Source organism: Nyctereutes procyonoides, unplaced genomic scaffold (assembly GCF_905146905.1).
Source record: "Nyctereutes procyonoides isolate TBG_1078 unplaced genomic scaffold, NYPRO_anot_genome, whole genome shotgun sequence".
Taxonomy (NCBI): Eukaryota; Metazoa; Chordata; class Mammalia; order Carnivora; family Canidae; genus Nyctereutes; species Nyctereutes procyonoides.
The window spans coordinates 34,858,405-34,883,978 of NW_026575048.1; the positions used below are offsets into that span (position 1 = coordinate 34,858,405).

At 51.5% G+C, this 25,574-nt stretch overlaps 1 protein-coding gene across 1 annotated transcript; it reads right to left on the reverse strand.

The window, feature by feature from the left end:
* Positions 1-1,587: 1,587 nt before the first annotated feature.
* MAL (mal, T cell differentiation protein) lies at positions 1,588-25,309 on the reverse strand. Its single transcript, XM_055327554.1, has 4 exons — positions 25,132-25,309; positions 8,221-8,388; positions 6,906-7,031; positions 1,588-2,626 (listed from the first exon to the last, which is right to left on the reverse strand). Exons 1-4 carry the CDS (start codon positions 25,222-25,224, stop codon positions 2,552-2,554), a joined length of 462 nt encoding a protein of 153 aa, XP_055183529.1. The 5' UTR covers positions 25,225-25,309; the 3' UTR covers positions 1,588-2,551.
* Between the last annotated feature and the right edge of the window lie 265 nt (positions 25,310-25,574).

Here is a 25,574-nt window from a genome sequence, read left to right on the forward strand (position 1 = left end):
AACCAAGATATGCCCCAGAGAAGGACCTCTCCTGTTCAAGACCCAGAGGCGAAGAGGTGAGGCATGCCAGCCACAAGAAGCTTTGTAGGGGCAGACATCATCCCACATCTCCAGGGATCAATGGTCCCAGCAAAACAGGTGCTTAGTCGGTGTCCATTCTGTGGGGTCTAAGGACCATTTGGCTATTGCCCAGCAGACTTCTTAAGTGCCCCCTCCCCAGGCATCATGGGTTTCCAGAGGATCAGTGCCCTTAGCAGGAAGGCCTGCCCAACAGCCAGCTCTTGTCCCTGCAAACACTTCCTAAACAGCAGGATGCAGAAGAGCTGAGCAGTGAGATGCTGGAGGGAAGAAACTAGACCAGGGTGGCGGGAGGGGGTGGAGAGGAGAGGAGGGTCTGGGTGAACAGAAAAGCAAGACCAGGAGAGGGCATTTTTGGAAGCTAGCCATCCATTAACATCCAATGAAAACAGGATGCAAATCAAATGCCAGACGAAACTGCAAATTAAAAAAAAAAAAAAAAGACTGAGGATGGGAGGAATGAGGAAGTCCTGTCATAGAATCATCTGCAAAGCCTTGGACTAACAAGGATTTTTATCGTTAGACCAATATGCAATTGAAAATGAGAAAAAGAAAGAACAAAGCAAAATTCCTTTAAAGAGAATGATTAAAATTCCAAAACATTGAGGAACCTTTGGGAAATTCAACCAAGCCTTTGGTTTCTCTTTTTCGATGGGGGTCAAAAAATGCTCCACCATTGGCATCCTGTTTCTGACTCACCAGCATGCAATCAGGGAGTTTTGTTGAAAAAAAAAAAAGCCTATTTCCCTCAATCAGTACCTGACTGCAATTTTTTTTAAATACATGACAAACTTCCTACCATTTCCTAATGATTTCTAATTTGTATTTTTTCAATCAAACATTTTGCTCCTAATTTGCTATGAAATTTTATTTAAATTTTAAGTGGACTCACTAACAGTGACCTTTTTCTGGTACAATTACCCTGGAATAACAGATCTCCTGAAAATACTGCTGAGACCCGATGTAGTCAAGATGTCCCCAAGGTGTAAAGGGGACCCCTTTACACCAAGGGGAGTAAAATGTCAACTCGCTAAACCTCTGCCTGAGGCTTGAATCTTTGCCCTATGTGGCTGCTAGCCTCTGCCTGTACACCTCCATAGCTGGGAGATGACCAGTTTTTGAGGTATCTATTCTGTGCCCCTGTGGAATATCTTTAAATTCTTTGAGCAAAGGGACAAAGCAGCATTTTTAAATGGAAACTAGGCTTTAAGGATTCCTAACTGAGTGCCTCCTTCCTGTCTCCTTTCCTTTCAATCCAGACATCCTACACCTAAAACATGGCACTCACCACTTGTCTTCTTACTTCCCTTCCCTCAGTAGTCCCCTTGCCCTCCTTGGGAGTGGCCCAGGGAAATTCCAAAAACAGTTTATTATTATTCATATCCCTAATTGGAACAAAACACAAAGCACATTGCCCAGAGGATTTCTGATCAGCTTCATAAGGAGAAGAAACTTTTGCATCTCATTTTCTTTTGGCTTAAAGACTTGTTTTTTGTTTTGTTTTGTTTGTTTTGTTTTTTTACAAGTAGGTGCCACACCCAGTGTGGAGCTCAGTGTGGGGCTTGAACTCATGACCCTGAGATCAAGACCTGAGCTGAGATCAAGAGTTGGCTGCTCAACCAACTGAGCCACCCAGGTGCTCCTGGGTTTAGGACTTTCTAATGGAACACAGATTCCTTTGTATTTTAGGGGTCTGTGCTGCATTAGACAGGAGTTCCCCAGGCTGGTACTTGGCGAGTCTCCAGAAAGGGTGAAGCTGTCTGCTGCACCTGGTAGCTGGGGAGGGTGAGATACCCAGTGACGGGCTCTCCAGCAGTGCGGTGGCCAAGCATACACAGCTGTCATCTGAACTGCCATTTAATGGCTCTAGAGATTCAGTATAAGCCAAAGGATTCCTCAGAAAGTAGGCTGAAATGATGGAGTCCCTGAAACTAGGAAATTAAAAACAAAACCCCCAGAACACCCCACAAAAATATTGAGCATAAAGGCATTTTATAAAGTATTTCAAAGGTTTATCATCTTCCACTGTGGACATCTGCAGATACTTGTTGGGTGAGCTTTACTCCCCAGGACAGGGAGACTATCCATGAAGACTTGGAAACGTGCCCCAGGATGGGTACTCAAAAGAGCTTGTGGGAAGTCCAACAGACAGTTCTCAAGATCCGGTCCAGGGGTCACCAGGGGATCTTTGTTTCTTGGGCACAGTCCCTATTTCCCAGCCCCACAGCCCCCTTCCACAAATAGGAAACAGCTCTAGAAAGACAGCTCAGTGGTTGGAGGCTAAACATACAGGCCCCCAGCCCTGACATGAAGGTATATGGGAGAGTAAACATAACACCCACAAGAAACAGAGCATTGCTTTTTTGTTTTCTTTTTTCCACCATCGAGACTATTTGTGCATTCTAAAATGTTATTCTGGAAGGCAGGCTGATCAGTTAACACCGTCTGGGTTTTCAGCAAAAGTTCTGCTGTTTTATGAAGACTTCCATCTGATTAAAGAAAACACTGCATGGACCACGTACAGCAGAGTGGCCACATATGAAAACACCTGAAACCGAGATAAACAACAATTAATGGGGGTGCATTGGGGGGGCAATGCGTGGGCTGTCCACACTCCCATGGTGCTTGGGGACGATGGCCTGAAAGGGTATGGGCCGCCGCTGCTTCTTGTCATTCCCATAGACATTTGTTCTGTGGTCCCATAATGCTTTCAGCACAGAGCTCTGGGTGACCTACTGATGCACAGGATGTGGTGTGCAAGGTCAACTACCTGCCATCACATGTCATTGTGCTAATGCGACCCAACTAGAAATGGAGACCCCCAGAGACCCTTCAAATAATACTGCTCTTAATGGAAATTTTCCTTCCCCCACACCACTAAGGCTAGAGTGTACCAGCTGTGATTCCACTGGCCTTGGCTAAGGGAAAATGAACAAGTGGGTTTGCTGGCTCTGGTTAAGGTCTTGATGCTGTCTGGTCATCCTCAGATCCCTACCAGAATTTTATTCCAGGAATCTTAATTTCATAAGCATGGGCAAGGGTGTGCCAGGCTCACAGGAAGTGAGGGACTGGAACAGGGAGGAGGGATGGGAGCTTTTGCAAAAAGGAGGGGGGCTTACTGAGAAAGCTGTTGGAAAGATCTGGTTGGCGTTTTGATGCTGGGAACAAAGGCCCTGGAAATGGGGCAAATGGTCACTTTGTCCCTGTCAAGTCCCTGACTTGTGTTCACGTGGGCACCATCTATTCCTACCACCCTGCTCTGCGTGGCTAGCCTCCCTGAAGGCTTTCCTGTCCCCACGTCAAATATCTGCACCTGGATTTGTGACCTTGGGTGCGAGGTCAAGAGTTTCCAACCCAGGCACAACATTAGGGCAGCTACGGTTCCATGACTCTTGAAAATGCCCATAAACACTAGCGGTCATCGTGCCTGCTCTCTCCCTGCCTCCACACATGGGCGAACCCTTCACCCTTATTGGCCAGAGGGGATGAGTAAGCCGAGTTATTTAATAACAAATGTAAGAGAACTCATCTGGGAACCCCTGAACACTGTCTAAAAGGCACAGTTGTATGTGAATGAGTGGCCCACCCCAAAAGAACACCTCTCCCTGTCAGAGAGGAGCAGTTTAGTGTCTGGGGAATTCCAGACCCAATGAGAACCCTTGGCAAGAGCACCTCAGATGTCCCCGGCAGTAACAGGAAACGCTTATTTTCCTAGTGAGGTCAAGCAATGGCACACTGGGACACTAAGAGCCAGGGACATGAATGCATAGCCTTGGTTCTTCAGAATCCCCTCTCCATAATGATGGCTGCCATTCGTGTTACTCCAGATTTCTGTAGAAATTTCCAGCTGCCCTCAGTAATTCCCACCAATCCCAGGGATCCCTCTGGCACACACTGTCTGCTGCCAGCAAAGAATAGAGGGAGAAGTTAGCTTTTGAGGCAGCTCCAACTAAGTAACACAGAGACGGGGAGAGGCAGGCCAGATGCTTCCAAAGGCCAGGAATGTGAGGGAGAAGGTCTTGAGGTTCCTCCTCATTTCCTGGCTGGCTACCCTCAGGACAGGAGAAAGGCATGATGTGGTTGGACAGGGTTTGCCCTGTGCACCAGAACAACTGATATTTTGCATAGAAAGGCGTGGCTTTACATTGAACCGGGCTCAGATATCACCTTTGGCCCACTGCCTCGGCCTGCTGGCAGCATTTTTTTTTTAAGATTTTATTTATTTTTTTCATGAGACAGAGAGAGGCAGACATAGGCAGAGGGAGAAGTAGGCTCCCCATGGGGAGCCTGATGTGGGACTCGATTCCAGGATCCCAGGATCCCAACCCGAGCCAAAGGTTACTCAACCAGTGAGCCACCCAGGTGCCCAACATTTTGATTCTTGATTCCGGCACTCCCGACTTTGCCGGGGCATGCCCATGTGTTGTCTAATTCAACTAACAAAAATGGAGGGACATGAAGAATTGCGGAGTGGATAAATAGATGTTGGTGTAGTCACAGGTGGAATGCTATACAGCAACAAGAATAAACACTGTACATCTCCACCCCAAAATGCGGATGAGCCTCACAAACCTAAGGTTGAGAGAAAGAAGCCAGACATAAAAGAATGCACACTGTATGACTCCATTTACATGAAGTTCAAAAGCAGGCAAAATTGAACTAGGTAGCTAGAAATCAGGAAGGTGGTTCCTTCATTTGGGTGCACAGTGATAGCGGCAGGACAAGCGGATCCTGGGAGCCATTTATTATGTTCTAGTTCTCAATTTGGAGGCTTGTTACACAGAGGGGTTACTTTATGGAAATTCACCCATCTGTACATTTGCAACTTGCTCACTTCTTTGGATGTATGTTGCATTTCGGTAGGAAGAAAACGAAAAGTTGGAACATAGTAGATCATAGTGGTTCTCAACTAGAGATCTGTCCCATGGGCAGAGGCATTCACCCTGTCTGGGTCATTGTGCTAGCCACACTCCAGGTGCATTTCACTACCGTCGTTACCTACAATCATTTCATGGAAATTGTTGTCAAATGCCTTGCTGTTGCTGTCTGTTGGGAGAGAAGGCTTCTGGGGTTGGGATGGGGCAGGGTGGGGGGGTATGAGGCCCTCTACAAGAGTTATTGGAAGAATGACAAAGGAAACACCTCACCAGTCTCCCAAGGGAAGAAGGAACAACCAAGGTGTTGCCTGGTTGTGTTACTATTTAGAACCAACCAGCTTGGAAGATAAGCCAAAGTGGGAGACACTCCCACACTGTGGGATATTTGAGGGGGTGCCAGGGACCAGGAAGTGGCCATGTTTATGGAACTGGAGAGTAGGCAGGGAACTTAGGGGGAATATGTGGCTTCCTTGGGGCAGAGAATGGGCCCATAGGGACCCAGGTGAGACTTTCAGGAACTTTCCTTCAGACCCCTCCCTTTGGGAGCAAGAAGAGCACCACCTGCCAAACCCTTCCGTAGAGCCCAACAATGCCCCTCCCCATGGCTTTCCGCTCAGCCTCTGCTCTGCTCTTACCAAAAAGTAGGGACGGTACAGTTCAGGCATCTGGGGCTGGGATCTTGTGATTGATCACCACATTTGACCTCAGCATTTATATAACTCACAGGTCGACCCCCAGAAATCTGAGGAGTGCTACTTCCTGAAGCTTTTTCATATTTTTGAAGCAACACCCAGGGTTAGAAATACATCTGATATTGCAAGTTCGAATACTTGTGGGAGCCAACATGTGCAGAGCTCTGGAGAAAGGTTTTGTGAATCAAAGCACCCTCCTACTCTCTGTCATCATTCTCATTCATTCCCTTAGGAAGAAAATGGGGTTATGACCTCAAAGCCCACTGGTGGGTCTGACCCTGCAGTTGGAGAAGGCTTCTTTCAGAGTGCAGAGGCCCTCCTGACCTGTGTACTCTGGCCACACACTGCGGGCACCCCCATTTGCTCGGCTAATGGAGTGAATGAGGCTCAGGACCCCCTCCCCAGGCCCTGCACTGCTCACTGTGACGGCCTAGAGAAGAGTGTTTAGCATCTCTACAGTCCCGAGGGAGTCAGACCAGAACTATAGGCCCATTTCACAGATGCAGCTAGTACCTGCTCAGCGCCTCCTCCTGCAGTGGGTTCTCAGAGTTGTCAGGCAGGAGGCGTCATCAAGAAGACCACAAGGTCTTATTACAGCAGCAAACGTCCACAGTGGAGGGCTCTGGACATGCTGGGCCCAGAAAGGCTTCTCCACAGCCCCAGCCCCGAAACCAGGGCTTGGCGAGACACTAGCCACTTGATTTTACATCCCTGGGCTCAAGGCTTCCCCCAGCCTGTGTGCTTTGAGGGAAGATCACTCAGGGAGAGCCAGCAGACCCAAGTGGCCAGCCTCACCACTTCAAACAGATGCTAAGAGTAAGGGGACAGAACTGTCCTGGACACTGGGAATTCCTGGCCATCTTGGAGCAAGTTATCCATGTTCTTGGTGTCCTAGTTCTGCATCTGTGAAATGGGTATAATAAGAGCACCTACATGCTATTGGTACTGGGGAGAGTTAAATAAGATCCTTCATGGAGGGCTCAGATACTCTGTGACACTCATGGTCATTTCCCTTTTGCAAAGCCCACCCAGGCACAGAGCCCTGGGCCAGCCTAGGCCTGCACAGCGCAGCACTGACCAGAGGGCTAAAGGAGGCTCAGGCACGTCACGCGTCATCTCCCTTCTCCAGGGCTTCATTTCTTCGGAAGTCAGTGAAGTAAAAAGAAAGGGGAGGGCCCAAGCAGCCTTCTGCTGACCCTCTATGGGCGGGAGGGTGCGGGGGAGCTGGGACCAGGGGCAAATCGACTGGGGCACTCACCACTGCAGAGATGTTCTCGTGGTACTGTTTGTAGGTGTAGCCCTCCTGCATTCCAATGGTGGCCAAAGCTTCCAGCACAGAGGCGCTGAGGTAAAACAGGGCAGCGATACAGTGGTAGGCTGCGTCCTGCAGGGTCAGAAAGCACTGTCAGAGAGGTGGGCAGCTGCGGTCTTAACCAGGCCTGTCTCCTCGACTTGTTCCCTCCTGGCGTAGCTCAGATCCTGCCCTCATCTTCTGCTGCTTCCTTTGGGAAAGAAGGGCTTTCCTGCCCCAACCCCTGCCCCATCCACCCATCATCAGCCCCCAGCCCCCTCCTCACAGAGGCTGTGTAACCAGCACTGCCCAGCTGGTTCTATTTCACTGGAATGGGGACCATAGTCAGGACTTCAGGGGAGAAGGCACATAGCTTTCCCTTGAGATAGAATCAAGGAAGAGGTGGGGGACAGGAGGGGCAGCCTGGAATCTCACAGGTAGAAATTGGCTCTGGCCCTGAGAAGCATCACGGGTGGCCTCAGGGACGAGGGCAGGGTGAGAGAGGCCCAGGTCATTTCCACTGTCACTTTTGTCTTATTGTTTCATTTTGGGGAGCTAGGGGAGCTCCAGATAAGTTTAATAGCAAAGAGGAACCAGAATGCAGTTTGAGTAGCTGTCATTTGGAGGTTATTTTGCAAGTCTAAATAGAAGGCCTTCTGAGGGTAGAGGCCTGGCCAAATGGTCCTGCCCCCCTTCCACTGTAGGTAAAGGGCAGGTATTCCACGTATAAGTTTTATCCCCCTAAAGGGCCTTCAAGGCAGAACTTATGCAGAATTAATACCATGGGCCATCCCACTCCCCCCTCCAAGTCCTTTTCCGGGGACCCTGCTTTAGAAGGCCACCACTGGGCACTGGCCAGTAAGCCTGGCCTCACACTGGGCAGCCAAAGGCAGCCTCCAGGTCCCTGCCCCCTCCTAAGATGGAATCCAGCTCTCTGGGATGTTAGGAGATGCCAGCAGGCACCTGGCAGGTGCAGGTGGTATGGGGAGGGGCAGCTGGACTGCTGGTTATCCATGAAAAAGGCAGTCATGCAGGAGAAAACAGAGCAGACCCAATGGGAACCAGGCAACCTCTGCCTTCACCTTCTCCTGACCTTCTTGCCATGGGGGGCCCTGGGCTGCTGGGGAGAGCTCAGAGCCGAAGGCCTGGCCAGCTCAGCCTGGGAACGGGGCTAGGAGGCAATCTACAGGACGGCCTCACCCAGCGCTGGAAAAGCCGGCCTGCCAGGAGAGAGGGTCCAATACCCACCCACCCACCTCAAACATTCCGGACTGTGACTCACCAGGGTGACCCAGGAAGTCTCCCCGCCGTGGGCACCAATTATGTACAGGACAAGCAGGGCTGTGGTGGCCATGAAGCAGAACACAGACACAAACATCACCCAGCCCTGGACCAGGGGGATGGGCACCAGGGACGAGGCAATCAAGATCCACACCAGGCCCCCGAAGATCTGCAGAGGGAAGGAGGGCAGGGGTGAATATCAGGGCAGGAGAGCCCACACACAGGAAGGACCAGATCCAGAATCCTGCTGGGGCATTAGGGGCAGAAAAACAGAAAGGAGGCAGAGAACGGTGGTGGGCATTTTTCCTTACCAATAATGCCCCTTACTGCCCCTTCGAGGCATTGCCAGTCTCAGTCCCATCCCTGCTTGTTTGCCTTTATTCATGTTTTAACTACAATTTTAATTTTTTATTTAACAAAAACGCATATCGCACTTATATGCTGGCGCTAGCACTTTGCAAATATTAACTCAGCTATTTCTTACAACAACCTTGTGGACAAGGTACCAACTTGTTTTTCAGATGGGGAAACTGAGGCACGTGGACGTTAAGTCATTTGTCATCCCAGGAAAGGACTTATCTCCTCCGGTATTATCATTATTCTAAGGTTTTATCCTTGATTAAATCCTCCTATTTTGACATTAAATTATCTTTTCTCTTATGAAAGGTTAGTGACCAGTTGATTCTTTGGTCTTTACTTGGCACAGTAAATCAACCACACTATGTCATAAGCATAATTTTTTAAAAAAATATTTGATCCCTTAAATCCCCAAGTCCAGGAAGTGCTCTGACTACCAGGGTCAGGGCTGGAGTGGAGAGGTCTGCCCTCCTCCTCCTCCTACTTATCCTCCTCCTTGGTGGCCTAGGACTGGTATGAGAGAAGCACTTCCCTGTTCTCATCCAGAGGACACCCTTGCTGCTGTCCGAAGGCTCAGGAAGCCCATGTTTTTAGAGGAGCGCAGGACAACGTAGGAGTCATAACACCCCCTGAGGCCACCATCTCGGCTCCCTGAGCTGAAGCTGGGCCTGTCTTCTCTTCCACTCTCCCTCTTCATCCTCGGGAAGGCAGCCCAGCCTCCTCTGCCATCCCTCACCCAGGTAAGGGCTGTGCTTGGTAAGGCTGGGGCACAGGTGGACAGGGCTTTGTGGTCAAAGGTCTCCAAGGTCCTTCAGAGCATCTAGGGGCTGAGGACAGGTTGCCCCCCAGCCCTCCGTCCCCTACAGTGTGAGCTCGAGTGGTGTCTTGGCTCCCTCTCTGGTACCTGCTTGGCTCCCTTGCCCACCTGCTAGGCAAGAGACCGTCGTCCTCACAGGTGTCCTCTGACCCTCTCAGCTGAGAAGCGTCAGGAGAGAGTCATTTGAGTAGAAAAATCAGATAAATGAAGAATCTGGAGTTATCAAAGCAAAGCTGAGCCTAATGAATCAGATATGGGCATCTCTGACCAGAACACTTCCTCTACTGTTGAATCTGAGGGTCCCTGAAGGCACTGGCAGGGGCAGTGGGGCACATTTTACAACTTGTAATCATTGGAGCAAATAGTTAACTAAAACTCCTTAGACAATCGTACCATAAGATCTGCGCATGTGTGTGCTTTTCATCCATAGCTGCCTCCAAGATCACACAGATTACTTGGCCTTTCTCATAACGGGCCCTGACAAAGAGACACGAAAATGCTGGAGGCTGAGAACTTGGGTGTAGGAAGCCCAAGCGCGGCCTGGGGAGGTAGGAGAACCGGGCATGCCTGTCTGGAGGGCAGAGGCAAAGGTCTGGGATCCTCCTCTCCAGGGCGTCCTTTGCCTGGACACCAGGTGACCATCCAAGGAGGAGCAATCTCAGTTAGGTTCCCTGTTCATATGCTCTCAGGGAGCCCTGCCCTTGCTTCTCCTTGGCAGCAGCCAGCACAAAATAGGTGCTCTGGGTTAGTTACAAGATGGCCATGTGACCATGTGATGGTGGGGGTGAGGTCCCCCTCGTTCACAGCTAACTCCTGGGTGTGGGACATCTGTCCAGCTGTGCATCAGCGTCTGAGTTAGTTGGCCAGCCTTCAGGGTCTCCTGTCGGATGGGTATGAGTAAACTGTAATGATTTATGCATTGCCTGCCATGAGTCTGGAGCATGCAGCCTTGCTAGATGTGGTCCCAGTTTTGACACTGAGCTTCTGGCACCCAGGCAGAGGGAAGTTCTGAGTGCCAAGTTCATCCAGTCACTTGACCTGCTTCAGGTGTGGACTTTTACCTATATGATGGAGACTGTGTTCCAGCTCCCTGGAAAATTCATTCTCTCTTTCTCTCTCAGATTCCTGGAGCCTGTGGTAAGAATATCTGTTCACAGGATCAAAGCCCACCCTGGGCTCAATCCCGGCCCCTGCCCCCTGGCAGACCTCAGGACCCTATCCTGCCTTTGGGTGTCCGACCTTGTGAAGATCCTTTTTAACAATTATGCTTTTTATTTCTTTGCACAGTTTATCTATGGCAGCAAGTTTCATAGTAAGATGGTGGGAAGCAATTCTCTCTCTATCTTACACAGCTTTAATGAGATATAATTTACTTACAAATTGCCTATTTAAAGTGTAAAATTCAATGGTTTGGGGATATTTATAGGTTTGTGCAAGCGTTGGCTCCAGCCCAACTTTGGGACATTTTCATCACCTCTAAAGAGTCTCTGTACCCTTTAGCTATCACTTGCTTCCCTCCCTCCCATCCCTAAGGGACCACTAATCAGTCTGCTTCCTGTCTCTATAGTTCCTATTCTGAACTTTCACCTGAGTTGAATCATATAATAAAAGATGGGCTTTTATGACTGGCTACTTTCCTTTAGTATAATGTCTTTCAAGGAGAGGAAGTCTCTCTCAGGGGGACTTGTACAAAATGTCTCTACCATCACAGCACACCCCATGGGCCCATTCTGACCCCTGCCATGTGAGGGACATGAGGTGAACGTGTCTCATTCTGGAGCCTCCAAGCTGGAAACAGGCGAGGAGCCACTGGTTCCCAGGGACGTTCGTGAAGGAAGCACGCTCCAGGCCCAGTCTTTCCCTGGAATGTATTTTAAGTTACACATCGTATGAAGGTCATGCCCTCGACATAGATGAAATGATTAAAACTGGGGGGTCTTGCCCCTAGAAGACTGCCAGGGGCCTGTCCTCTCCCACCACGGCCCTGCCCCCTGGGTCTCCGGAGAGAAATGTGGGGCTGTAGGAAGGAACCCCAGGGGCCCGCCTGGGAGGGGTGCTGAGGTGGGAGCAGGCCATCCCTGAGGCCGGGAGGCTGAGCGGAGGCATCTCCTCCCAGCTAGAGGCCTGTGAGCGGGGCGCAGGCACCACTGCAGTGAGAAGTCCGTGCAGATGCACGTCGGCAGCTGTCGGCCGTCCCAGCAGCCTCCTCCCGGGAAAGGGGCAGCGGCCGGCCCCCGCAGCCCCCACACATGCAGCGTCCACCACCAGCGGTGCTCGGGAGCCCGGCCAGGGGCTCTCTGCCCACCCGAGCCGCCGCAGGAGGCCGCGGCATGAGTCAGCCTCTCGGCCCCGGCTTCCTGGTGTACGAGTGGCAGTTCACAGCTGGGTCTCCCCAGGGCAGGCTGGCGCACGCTGGCTGGCACTGTGGATGTGAGTGTGCAGCTTCTGGCGCTGTGCCCAGCACCACCCCACAACCGGGGTAAGATGCTGCTCACCCACGAGGCCAGCTGCCCTCACAGACAGATGCAGAGGCAGCCGATTTACAAGGCAGGATGATAACCAGCCCGGAGTGGCACAGCGGCCTGGACTGGTGCGGGCCTCCAATCGAGTCTCAGAGGGAGAGTTGGACTAACTGCGTAACTGGGCCGAAAGGTCAAGAAGTGGCTTTGCAGGGGGAAGAAGGAGTATATATATAATAATATAACACAACACAAGAGGCAAGTCCACAGGATGCTGAAGCGGCAGTGAGGGCCTCAGAAGGCCCGGCTGCTGGGCCTAGGGGAGGCAGTGAGGGGGAGGGGTGGCTGAAGGTGGGGCTCAGGGGGTCGAGCCTCGAGGCAGAGCAGATCCCTAGGCCATGTGATGGCCTTCAAGACTCCGCTCCGTGGAGAGCTGGGGCTCAGTGTGAACCGTGGGACAAAGCCAGTGACTGCCCCACTCCACCTACTAAGTGTGCAGAGAGCAAACAGAGAGAGCAAGCAGAGCGCCCACACCCGGGGAGATAAGGCTTCCCGGGCAGGTAGCAGTCCACCCCATCCTGGCCTCAGTACCCCACTGGCCAAATATTTGCCAAGAGAAGGGGGTGGGTGAGGGTTCAAGCATTCCTTTTGTAAAGAAACCTCCAAGCGGCTCCCAGCTCCCAGAGGCAGCAAATGCTCACAGGCAATCATTTTGAAACATTAGTCATCCAAGTGGAGGCATGACTCCAGTTTCCGCTCATCTCTGTCAAGGGGCCGGACTTCCCACCACCCCCTGCCTACACCCAGGTCATCCCCTGTACTCCCAGACAGAGATGGTGCAGCTGGCTATGGTAGCTGTAGAAAACGACCTCTAAGTTGGGTGGCCTTAGGATCTTCTGCACTGAGCTCTCTCTGTGGGGTCCAGAACCCCAAGCTGGAAAATGGTGGCAGGTCTGGATTAACACTGTGGTCTGCAGCCCTCACTCAGTGCTAGAATTGCCTGGGACACCTTGAAAAAATATCAATGCCCAGGGTCTGACTCTAGTGGAGAGAAGGAAAATTCTAGCATATGCAACAGACATCCCAGGCTGTTTGCCAAAAGCCTTAGAACATCCTTCCATAACACAAGCCCTGGGGTTATGTTCTGGTGATTCCTGTCAAACAGAAGAAGAACTGGCTCCTGTCTCTGACACCCTGCTCGACTGTCCAGTGATTCCAGCCGAGGCACCTCTCCAGGTCCTGACTGGGCTTCAGTGCAAAGCTCCCTTTCCTCTTCTTTCCTCAAGATTTCAATCCCTGTCTTGCCTTGTCCTCGGCTGTCCTCCAGATCCAGGGATATAGCCTCAGTGTCTGTGAGTAGGAATGAGCTGGTGATCTGAGGCCCCAACCCCTGGTATTTCAGGATTGGAAACCACCCATCTTTAATTCAGTCTGGTTTGGGATGCTGAGCAGAGTTGAGATTCCCTAAGAACCAGGGGTAATATACAAAATCAAACTAAAAAAAATTCCAAAGACCTAGAAGAATTTATATTTGTGCCTGTGCAATCAAATGATTTTTGAAAAAAAAAAAAAAGAAAGAAAAATTACCTCAGGAAATAGTCTCTGTGGGAGCTCTCGTATAAACTAAGACAAGGTTCCCCATTTTTCTTTCCAAATTAATCCATAGGAGGCAGGCTACCAAGTTTCTTTCTTTCTTTTTTTTTTTTTTTTTGCTACCAAGTTTTGATCTCAGCTCTGCCACTTACTAGCTGGGTGGCCAGTTGTTCCTGGGCAGGTTTCTTAACCTCTCTGTTCCCTATTTGAAAAAGTGATAACAACAGTGCCCACCCACCCCATGGGGTTGGGGTGAAATGGGGTTATGTCTGCGGAGTGCCTGGCACATGGTGAGCACCTGAGCACTTGCTGTCTCAGCTGCCGTATGATGAGGCAAAGCCTCATCTGTAACCATGTGAAGATTCCCATAGGTCTAGGATCTCAACATGCACAATTATCCACTCCAAACTGTATTGGGATCTTGAATTTAAAAATAGCTTCAGAAACATCAAAAAGAGAAAAACTGATGATCTCCCCAAAATCAAAAGCTGAGAAAAATGTTTCTGCCTCTGTGGAAGGAAACACAAAGGACATTAAAATGGGAGAGAGTTTTCCTTCAAACAATGAGCTTTGGTTACAAAAGGGGGAAAAGGAATCCTCCAGCACATTCTTGAGATTTGTATGGTGTTTCCACTGCTTGTGCAAGGCTGAAAGAGCTCTGCGTCCACAATCACCCAGTGTTTTTGCGGCACGGCTGGGATAACTGAGGTCAATGCGGGAGAATTGCTCAAATTCTCTGGATGTTTTTCTGGGGCTCCGTTTTACTTTGTCAGGGTCTTCACAAGAAGACACTTTTCCAATCCCAAGTCAGGGTGTGAACTTAAAGAGGACTTCTCATGCAGGGTTTTACACACACACACACACACACACACACACACACACACACTTGGTAGCGTGGCGCCTTGGAGTCCAGCACCAGAATTCCCAATGGCTCTGAGGGCACGGTGTGGGTTTCCTGAAGGCACACGTAAACAGGAGTCTGTAATCTGAACTCTTGAGAAGCAAAGGAAACTGGTCACTGAGTGTAGGCTGTGCACCTACCACTGAGCTATCCTGCCACTTTGGTCAGGGGGCCTCAGATCATCTCCCTACGAAGGAAAAGGAAAGATAGCCACACCAGATGAGACAAGTCCCAGCTGCTGTGAGCTCTGAGCCCTTTGGTGCTCTCTCGAGGCCACCTGGACCAGTAACCTCAATTTGTGTTGAGAGAAATGTCTATGCTCACTGGATTATTTTAGTGGGCAGGGGTTATTGCAATGCTAGAAAGGGATGTCATGTAAGTGATCTGACCAGTATAATAACTGTGTGCTCTAGGAGAAGCTCAATGAGCTCTAATGGTTGAGTGACTAAAAAGATTCATCATTCTGTGAGTTAGAGTAGAGAGCATTTGTGTGTGTGGGGGGGTGCGTATGCATGAGTGCATGTGTGCCTGAGTGTGTGTGTGTAGAGGCTGGTTATGGATGTGCTATTGCAGAGAAGGGTAGGGTACCACAGTGAAGTCAAGAGGACATAAGCACCAGGTAGGAGGAGGCACAGAGGGAGGTCAGAGGGGAAGACCAAGACAAGATTCCCAAACACTGACGCCTTCCCCAAAGACCCTTGGCTCTGAAGAGAAGAGTCTCTTCAGAAAACAGATCTGAGAGGGAGGCTGGGGACTCTTTTCCTGTAGGGGGGGGGGGGGGGAGTGATGGCAGGAAGCACACGTGTGGGGCTTATGCCAGCTTCTCTGGTTCTTGTGTGAGCCTCACCCCGCTGTTGTAGAGGAACTCAGTCCCCAAAAAATCAAAGGAGAGGCTTCCCTGGCTCACCCCCTCCCTCATTCATTTGTCCATCCATGCATTTAGCAGACGTCGAGAGCGCTCTTGACCATGGCCAGCACTGAGGCAGGTACATCCCCACAGGTAGACCTTAGCCAAAGGCATGCACTAAAACACGGATCCATCTCTCCCTTCCAGTCTTGCTGCCAGGCTCCACTGGAGCAGCTCTGGGTCCACCAAGCACAGAGTCAGGTCCTGGTAAACATGTCAGGACCCCAGTGAGGGTAACCAGCTAAACATCTCTGCCCAGGACAGGGACAGAGCCCAGCAATTTACACAGACCCCATAGGGAGGTGTCTGGGTGGGGAGGAGTCAGAAGATTCTCCCTGTGTGGACCCCCACTGCCTCTGTCAGCTGACAAGGCAGCTCACTGGGAGTCTGACTGCTGAGGCTACACCAGGAGTGGTGTTGAGGCCACCCGACTCAGTTTACCTATGCAAGTTGCTCCAGCCCCCCCACCGACCCTTCATCACCAGGTTCATTCTTCCAGGGGGACCCATTGTGCCATTAGGCCTCTCAAGGTAGGCTTGGATAGTGTCTCTTCATCTAATCTGGAGGTAAGGCCAAGACTCAGGGAGCCTTGAGTCTGTTTGTGGAAAGGGAGCTAGAGACTTGAGATTCAGAGGGTTAGAGGTGAATTCAGGTCTGCAGTGGACATTAACACGGTGGGTGTGGATGGAGAAGAGGCCTCTGTCCAGGCCTGCAATCCCACTTCCCTCCAGCCCTGGGGAAATCTCTTCCACAACTATACCTCTGCTCTAGGTACTGGCCACTAGTCACTCCCTCCCCGTGCAGAGGACAGTCACCCATTCCTGAATGAATGAAAAGTTCTTTCTGGTCCACAGAGCTAGGGGCTTTCAGACAAGCATGTCCTCATTTGGATGGAAAAATTTCCTAACCTCACCTATACCCACGGGCTTTACCCAGCAGGATAAACAGAGACAAGGAGGTTCCGTGACAAATGCCAGTAAGTCACCTGTAAAAGGGGGGCACATCCAGGGAAATGCTAGACCAGATGGGGCTGGCTGCAGTGCAAGAAAAACAACAGGCACTAATGGGCATCACTAAGTCGGACAGTAATGTGGTGAACCAACAAACAAAACAGGTGTGTACCCTGTGTAGTGGGAAGGGACTGCCCACACAGGGCTTCTTTCCAGGGTCCTAGTGGTTCTTTCTTGGGAATTGCAGGTGACTGTCAATTTCATCCTCCATCTACCCCTTGGAGTCAAAGACACCCTTGTGATTCATAGTAGCCAGGTGGGAGACGAGAAGTAGCCCCTCTCCTACCAACACAGGCTAAGAACAAAGGCTTCAGAGGGCATGATCTGTGCCAGGAACATGGACAGACTTAGGGTCCAGGCAGGAGACACAGCCAAACAAGGGATGGCCATACAGGTGCCAAGTGCCAGGAAAGGGAGTGCTCTCAGGGTGGGCTTCCAGGTGGGGGCACAGGAGAAGTCTGGGCTTAAATGATAGAGAACTTAGTCCCACCATGCCACCTGCACTAAAGGGACACCTCGAATGGAGACCAGTGCAGGGCTATGGGCTGGTTTTAGAAAGAGTCCTAAGACACAAAAGCAAAGTGGAATCCTTCCTGTCAGGCCCCTCTACCCATCCGCGCTTGGCTTATCATAAGCCACAGGGCAGTAAGGAGACTGGGAGGGGTGAGGACACACTTTTGTGCCAGAGGCCACCCTCTTCCTGAATCAATGCTCTTCCAGATGGTGGCCATACACTGATACACTGACACTTGAAGATAAATTATTTTTGTAAGGCTTAATCCCAGGCCCACTGGTAACTGGCTCCTTCCCCTTGGGGTAGAGGCAGCAATTTGCATGACACTGAGAATTCACAAAGCTCTCCCCACCCATCCTGGCACCAAGCTGACAGAGTGGGACAGGAGAGAGGCTTAAGACATCCCCTGCCCCTGGGGCAGGAGGCAGGCAGGACTGCCACCCCAGCAGGCTGGCCAGGGGCAGCTCGGAGCAGAGGAGGCATGGGGAAGGCCCTACAGAGGGTGGCGTCTATGCCGTACCTGACCACCCAGGAGACAGGTCAGGTGTGCCCTCCGCAGCCCTGCCCACTCCCAAATCTCACTCACCCCCTGCCTGAGAAGGGTGTCTAAGGCTAGAGGTAGTGTGGAATGGGTCTTCTGCATCCCTCCTTCTAGCAGGGATTGGCCAGTTGATCTCAGAACAGATGTTTGAGTCATTGGTAAATTAATAATAGTGGTACTTAACAGCTGTCGAGCAGCAACTATGTGCATCGTGTCGTTTTGAGAGCTTTGTGCATATTACCCTCATTCACTCATTCCTCGCCTCAATCCTCAAGGTGGGTGCTATTATATCACCATTTTATTGATGCAGAAACTGAGGTGCAGTTGTCTGCCCACATCCCCACAGCTGCTGAGCACCCGCTCGGACAGGCGGGCTGTGCAGCCTGGGTCAGATCCTCCTCCGTGCGTGTGGCAGTTACCCAAGGCAACTTGTGGGTTCATGAAAACCCATGAAACCTCCCCCTTGTCTAGGGTCGCTTTGGAAATGGCCATGAGAACTGCCACATCGAATGCCAGGAGACTAGTCCCTGAGCCTCCGGCCGGCTCCTAGCCAGAGCCACCCTGGGTCTAGAGAGAACTGCAAGGGAGGTGGCTTCCGGAGGCAGGCTTCCCCTCCCCCACCCCTCCACTCGCTCAATAGGCTCTGTTCTTTCAGAGGAAAAGAATAGCAAGGTTTGTGTTTAAGACCAAAAAACAAGCGAAAAGATCAGAACACTGAAGGACGTGACTCGCTCTTCTGCAGGCACAGGCCTGCAGTTCTCATCCCCAGGTCCATCAACAGGACATTTGTCATGAGCTGCCCCCACCCCTCACCCCTCCTGACAGGTGTAAGGGTGCCAGTCTCACTTTTGGTCCTTCTCTGTTTGCTCGGTTCTAGGACTCTCCTCCCACCCTTAAAGCCTGCGCCCTTGGTTTTCTGAGGGCCATCTTCAAAGTTGGATCCCGGAGTGTTTCGGGGGCTACTCCTCCTGCCTCTTCCTGGCCCCTTCCCTCCCAGCCTGACTTCGTTCTAACAGGAATCCGGGGCTATGGTGTGGAATTTCAGGTCAGCTGAGACTGGCTGTGCCTCTTCCCACTACCCGTGCATATCAATGTGTGATGGCTGGTGACAAGGCTTTTCTTTTAGTTCCTACATATTTTCTTCAGGCCTTAGGGACTTGTTTTGCCCCAGTGTGGGCAGAACATTAGCTATTAATGAGGTGGGAGTAGCAGAGAGCCTGGAGCTAAGCCTTGCACAAAATCACTAATCAATGTCAGTTCGTTACCTGGGAAATAATCATGCTGCTGGTGCCCAGCAGGAGCTACCCAGGAGCTAGGCCTTTCCACCAGAATGTAGAAAGCCAGTTGGGGCCCCACAGATGCAGAGAGTAGCAGAACCTGCTCCAGGCCCCCAGGAACAACCTGAAGCCAGTGTAGAGTGAGCCTACACTTGTCCATGGCATTAGTGCTTCTGGAATGAGGGGTGCCACTCACTCACCGTCCTCGTATCCATCAGCACCTGAAGAGAACACCTGCTGGAGTATTTTAGTGTCTGCCCCTGATGGCCTTTGGTCCAAAACACTTTGTCCAGGGACTGATATTTGGGAGTCCAAAAGGAAGCCCCAGGCAGGCTTGTGTCTGGGGTGGGGGTGCAGTAGCCGGGGGGCAGGGGGCTGGAGTTAGAAGCCGGGGCTTAACATGAATCTGTTAGCATTCAGCCCCTAGCCCAATCCAGGCGTCGACTGGCTGGCCCCATCCCACCTCAAGGCAGGCCCCAAACCATCCAGTCCCCACCCACAGCCTTTCCCAGAGAATAAACCTAATCCCAGAGCAAAGCCAAGACACTCCAAAGGTTGTACAGAGCTGGCCTAGGCTGGCAGCACTGTGAGCAACCCCCATCAACATCCCCCAGCCCTTCCCGCAGAGGGCGTGGCAGGTGTAGGTGTAAATAGTCAGCCTTTGTCCCTGACCCAACCTGAGTGACCAGAGTGTGAGTGTGAGCTAGCGCTCCTCCTCCCCTGCAGCGGCATCTGGGATCCTCCTCTCCTGAAAGCACTCAGACAGAGGATACCTCCTCCTGCCCTAGGTATTATCCCATCTGCATCAAGCCAGGGAGGGACCTACGGGAAGCTTAAAAGCAACCTTTTTCGAAGTACCAAGGTTGTGATGACAAATGCATGACCATCTGGGAGTTAAGCCCCATTATCACACTAAACAGTTTCCAGACAACAGCTCAAAGCCACTGACTCCTGATCAAAGCAGTCCTCTGGTTCTTGAAAAACCAGAAAAGTCATTTCTCAACTCCAAGAACAAACCCCTGAGAAACGACTACTATAGTTCTTCCCCTCCCTTTAGAGAGGAAGAAAGGAGAAAAGCCAGGCAGTGTCCTTATCCCCTTCTAAACAGCTACAGAGAGGGGCCCCCAACACAAGACAAGGACATAGGGCTGGGAGTCAGTGGGCACAGCCAGTGAAGGCCAAGCTCAGCCGCTATCCTACACTGGCCAGCCCCCACTCCCTGGTGACTACAGAAGAGGTCCCTGGCTGGGCCAGCAGGGAAATTTCACCAGAAGCACAGAGGGTGCCTGCCTTGAACCCAGGAGTACCTGTAGGGCATCTGGCTCCCTGCCCCAGCCTCTCACTAAGCACTGTCTCCACTACTCTGTCCCTGGTAAAAACATTGAGGGGGTGGGCTGGTCTACTGATGGCCACTCCAAACTTTTGCTGAATCAATGGCTTATCAAATGCAGATTCTTGGACCCAGCCTTGACCTAGTGACTCAGATCCTTCAGGGTTTTTTTTTTTTTTTACAAGCAGATTCAGGGGCTGGGAGCTCCCCAGTGGCTCTGAGCTGCCCCTTCAACTCCTGGGGTGGGGGTGGGGGGACATGGAGAAAAGGGAAGAAGGGAACCAAGCCCTCCCCTGGGCTGCCCTTTCATGATCCTTTCTGCTGTGGGCAAAAATTCATCATGGGTGTTGGGGTGAATGCAAATCCTGGACATGACTTGCTGTCACTGTAAGAAGTGGCACCCTGGAGACCGAGTTACCTGAGGAAGCTGGGCTCCACCCCCTCCTCCGCCTCCCCCCTTTCCGTTCCCCACCCCCAACCTCAGTCTCGTCCCAGCTCCGAAAAATTCGGTTTCGGTGAGTACAACTCTCATCTCCTATGAGTCCTCATGCTGTCTTCACAATGTAACCAGAAGGTGGACCACCCACCAGAAAGCTGCTATATCATCCTGCCTCTCTACCCCACCCTCACTGCTCCACGCTGGCTCTGTAGGGCAGCTGTTTACCAGGCAGGTGAAAATCTAGGGCAGGTCTCAGGACTTGTCTGGTCACTCTCAAATAATAAAAGTCCTCAGCTTCTTTGGGTGAGAGAAACAGTCTCATTTGGGTAACTACTGTATCCAGTTCACTGTGAGTATCGAAACTGCAAACCCCCTTCCAGGTGAAGCTCCCCACTTCACATTCACCTCAAAAAGTGCACCCTAGGAGCCTTGGCTCTCACCCTCCTTTTCTGCATTCCCCAAGTCTCTCTTCATCCCCAGCCACTCCAGCCAGTGGCTTTTCCTTTTTCCTCTGTCAGTGGCTGGGGAAGAGGGAGCCAAGTTAATGGTTTCATAACCTGGCACTTTGTGAGAAGAGCTTCCTCTGGCCCTGGCCAGAGCTGAGACAAAGAGCATTCGACGTTAACGTTTTGTTCCATGAATGGTGGTCTGAGTGTCATAGAGCTTCTGGCTTAGAAAAGAAGAGGAAGAGGCAACAAGAGACTGTGATCCCCAAAGAAAAAGTCTCCCCTTGAGTGGGGACAGGGGAGCAGGCCAGAAGCAAAGCCCCCCGGTGAGTTGTTGGAAAACAGGACATTCTGCTGGGAGCCTCTCAATGGGGGGGGGGTGCCCCTGTGACTCTACTACCTGCAACAGCGGTATGGCCTGTGTGGCTCACACTACCTGGTAGGGCCAGCCTTCTACTTCCTACCACGCCCTACAGCTTTCAGAGGTCTGGGATAGGGGTGCTGGGCCAGAGTGAGGTTGCCGTATACTGCCACCCACCCCTCCCCCGAGTCACCACCCTTCCCAGCCCCTTTGGGCAGTTTCCTTGCCTTGAGAGGGGAGAGGAGGGGAGCTCCACCCTGTTGGCCTTGGATGCTGGCATCTGTGACTCTCGGGCTCCTGGGAAGTCAGGCATGGGGTATGAATTGTGACTAATCAACTCAACAGACCACAGATTTAGAACATACCCAAGCATTTCACACCCATTGGATTAGCAGAAAATTGCAAATTCTGATGCAATCCAGTGTGGCAAGGATGAGGAACAGTGGGGACTTTCACGCACTGCTGGTGGGAGCTGGAAAGGTCCAGGTTTAGCTCGAAACAGACAATTTGGGGACCTTCTTTATCAAAGAAGGCGAACTAAGGCAGGGTCTTGGAAGGGGCCTGAGCTTAATTAATGCTTCATCAGCTGGGTAACTCTGCTTCCAGAGATTGGACATTGGAATCAACTTTTTGAACAGCAATGTGATAACAACTGGGAAAAGGAAGATGTGCCTTTCTTATGAAGCAGGAGGTCAAATCCTCCCTATGTGTTCTGGGAGGAACTTCCCAACATGTAGCTAATGAGGCACATAGAAGAATGTTCTTGGCAATGCCATCTGCACCAGCAGAAAGGAACAAATTTAAAACAGCCAAAATGTCTATCAAGAGAAGAACAGATTAGGGATGCCTAATCTTTTTTTTTAAATAATAATCACCATAATTTCACATGAAATCATACCTCATTGTAGTTTTTATTCCATTTTCCTAATGACTAATGATGCTGAACCTCTTTTCATATGCTTATGAAGCTCCTCTGGAGAAATGCCTATTCAAGTTTGTTGCACATTTTCTAATGGGTTACGTGTCTTTTTGTTGTTGAGTTGTAATAGTCTGTAATTTAAAAAACCCTTCTCAGAGTCCTTTAATTCACTACTCTTTCCACACATCAAGACACATACAGTTTCCACTCTAAAATCTTACAAACTGTGCAGAGGAATACTTAAAGAACCAGTGTCGGCTTTCTTTTCTGCTCTCCCAAGCAACCCGTGGGTGCATCCCCACTCTGGAGAGGAGGAAAGAGATTCAGAGGCACACACTGAGGCACCCAAGGTCTCTTGGGGAGTTGGGAGGAAGGAATGGAAGTGGGAGAGCAGGGCTGAGATTAAGGAGAATAAAATCTTTTTTTTTTTCTCAAAGACTTATTTATTTATTCTAGAGAGAGGGAGCACAAGTGGGGGGAGAGGCAAAGGGAGAGGGAAAGCAGAAAGAATCTCCAGTAGACTCTCTGCTGAGCAGAGAGCCCAGCTGTGGGGCTTGATCTCAGGACCCAGAGATCATGACTTGAGCTGAAACCAAGAGTCAGATGCTTAACCCACTGAGCCACTCAGGTGCCCATAAGAAGAAAAAAAATCACTTCTAACACAGCTGAGAGGAAAGTTCCAAGCAAGAAAGAATGACTTTTTCTAGAAGCCTTTACTATCTCAGGTCACAGAACTGCCTCAGGAGGAGTAAATTTCCACTAACTCATGGTTCTGAGATTTCCCACACTCAGCCTTCTTTCACTTTTTGGGTTTCGGAGGTGGTATCCTCTTGTCCCCACCCAGCTGATTGCTCTGTTTGGCTGGTCTGTTCCTACCCTCAGGGGCACTCCTTCCCCTAAACTGTGATACCAAGAGGAGGCAGAGGGCACTGGGAGTCTTGTCCCTTCGGTGAAGCCAGCCTTCCCCACCTTGCCCCTCAGCCCCCCCCCCCCCCCCGCACCTGCCACTACCTGCTGCCACCTGAGCCCATTCTTGTCAGGGCAAGAGGAAGATGGTACAACAGAGTCTTCAGCCTGGAGTTCAAGTAACACACTCTTCTGATTCTTGTTTTAATGCTCCTCAAACAGCTACAAAGACATTGTAAGCCACTTATAAGGGCAGTTTAAAAGCCATTAGGAATATCTTTTGTTGCTTAAAAAAATCTCTCTTGCCCCATCACACCTCACCATTAGCCATCATCTGTTTTGGTTATGAAACTCTGCCTTGGTAATGCAGTAGCGGGATCCCTGGGTGGCCCAGCGGTTTGGCGCCTGCCTTTGGCCCAGGGCACGATCCTGGAGACCCGGGATCGAATCCCACGTCGGGCTCCCGGTGCATGGAGTCTGCTTCTCCCTCTGCCTGTGTCTCTGCCTCTCTCTCTCTCTCTGTGCGACTATCATAAATAAAAAAATAAAAATGTAATGCCAGTAGCCTCTGAAGAAACCACCACTACTTATTCCCAAGTCATAGGGTCTATGTGCTCTTTTCAGAAACTCAGCCTTGGGGAAGCACAGGCTAACTGCTGAATGGCAGTGCAGATGAGCCGTTTGGGAAAAGAATATTCCAGTGGATGCAAGCCCCTCTCTCTGGGCCTGGATGTCATCATCCATAAATGGTGGGACTGGGCTTAGTGGTGTCCAGGGTGTCTTCTAGATGTCACTTCCTTAGATTCTGGTTAGCTCCAGGATCTGAAGGTATTCTGGATACACCCAGGTTTGGGCTCAATGCAATTCACACTTCAGTGATACGGCGTCCCCAGGCAACCGCAGCCCCCTTAGCCCTTTCCCCCAAACCCTCCACGGAGAACAGAAGTTGCTTCCTTTGCTGTTCACATCCTTCTGCCTCCAATCAGACAATAAGAAGCCAGGGTCCCATTTTTAGACATTCAAGCTAGGACATAGTCTTTTCCAACCAACTCTCCTGGCAGCCGTTTCTACACAGTGGGGGTGCAGGGAAGGAGTCTCTGTGACCACAACGCACCACACCCACAGAGTAAATACAGCACGCCCCCTCCCAGGTAAGGGACTGCGCCCCCCGCAGCTGTTAGTTAGGCTGAGGGAGACCTGAAGCGTCCCCACACAGCGACCACCTTACTAAGAGCCGGGAGTGGGAAGTGCTTTCCGTAGCCACCAGCAGCCGAGACAGTGCAGCTCCAGCTTCAGGAGCGGGGTTCCTGCCGCCCAAGGTCAGCCGGGGCCCAGGACCGCTCAGGCTGCTCCCTCTCCCTGACCCCCACCCGCCCGCACAGGGCAGAGTGACTGTGGCGATCAAACGATGGCTTGTTTTATTATTTCCAGATCAAAGTGGTGGCAAGAACGTTCACTGGCCAGAAACTTTCAAATGCCAGAAAAGAATAATCCAGATTCAGCTCCTTATACTACACCAACCCAATCTGCAGACCTCAGTTGGCAATGCGTACTCAGGTTTCCTTCTTCTATCTTTTCTTTCTTTCTTTCTTTCTTTCTTTCTTTCTTTCTTTCTTTCTTTCTTCTTTCTTTCTTTTTCTTCCTTTCTTTTCCTTCCTTTCTCTTATTTTCTTTCTTTCTTTCTTTCTTTCTTTCTTTCTTTCTTTCTTTCTTTCTTTCTTTCTTTCTTTCTTTCTTTCTTCTTTCTTTTCTTTCTTTCTCTCTTTCTCGAAACCCTAACCCTGGGAAAAGCTGGGCACTCCTCCAAGGACGTCGCCCTCGGAAGGGCATACTCTGCGCGACTCCAGCGAAGCGAGTTGGGAGGGGGGCTCTGAAACCAGCGCACGGCAGGTGGACCCAGGCCTGCTTCCAACATTCGACCCATGTTGCGAATTTGGACTTCCCACCTGGGTCCCGGGACTGTGCACCCATTGCCCTTGTCTAGAGGAGGCCGAACGACGGGGCGTGGGAGGGGAGGAGGGAGACCCCGCTGTGGCCCAGCTACCCCGACGCTCCGGAGACCCGTGCAGCCCGCGGCTCCGGCCGCCACCACCCAGCCAGCCCCTTCCCTGGGCACGGCCGCGCCAGCCACTCACAAACTCGAAGATGAAGAGCAGGTCCGGGAAGGTAGTGAAGACGGAGACGCCGCTGGGCAGGCCGCTGCCCCCCGACGCCGCTGCTGGGGCCATGCCGGCGGGCTGGACGCGCGCGGCTCGCCTTCGCGCTGACCTCTCGCTTGCTCGGCGGAGCCCAGTGGCCCCGGCGCCCCAGCGCGCGGGTTAAGAGGAGGGGAGCCCGGGGCCGAGGAGGGAGGAGCCGCGGTCCCCGCCCGCCCCGTCCCCGCCCAAGGCCAAGATGCGCGCCGCCCGGACCCACCGAAGGCGCTGCGGGTGGTGGCGCTGCGGGCGGGCCCGGCTCCTGCGCGCACCTCCCGCGCTACCTCCCACCCGAGCAGGCCGAGGCCCCTCGGGCGAGGCGCTTCGCACGCTTGGCACGAGATCGCCATCCCTTAAGAATGATAACCATCGCTATCGAGGCC

Coding starts and splice junctions, on each gene's coding strand:
- MAL (XM_055327554.1), bottom strand. CDS start 25,224: ATGGCCCCAGCAGCGGCGTCGGGGGGCAGCGGCCTGCCCAGCGGCGTC. Junction 8,389..25,131: donor TGCTCTTCATCTTCGAGTTT/GTGAGTGGCTGG, acceptor TTCCCTCTGCAG/ATCTTCGGGGGCCTGGTGTG. Junction 7,032..8,220: donor AGACTTCCTGGGTCACCCTG/GTGAGTCACAGT, acceptor CTGACCCTGCAG/GACGCAGCCTACCACTGTAT.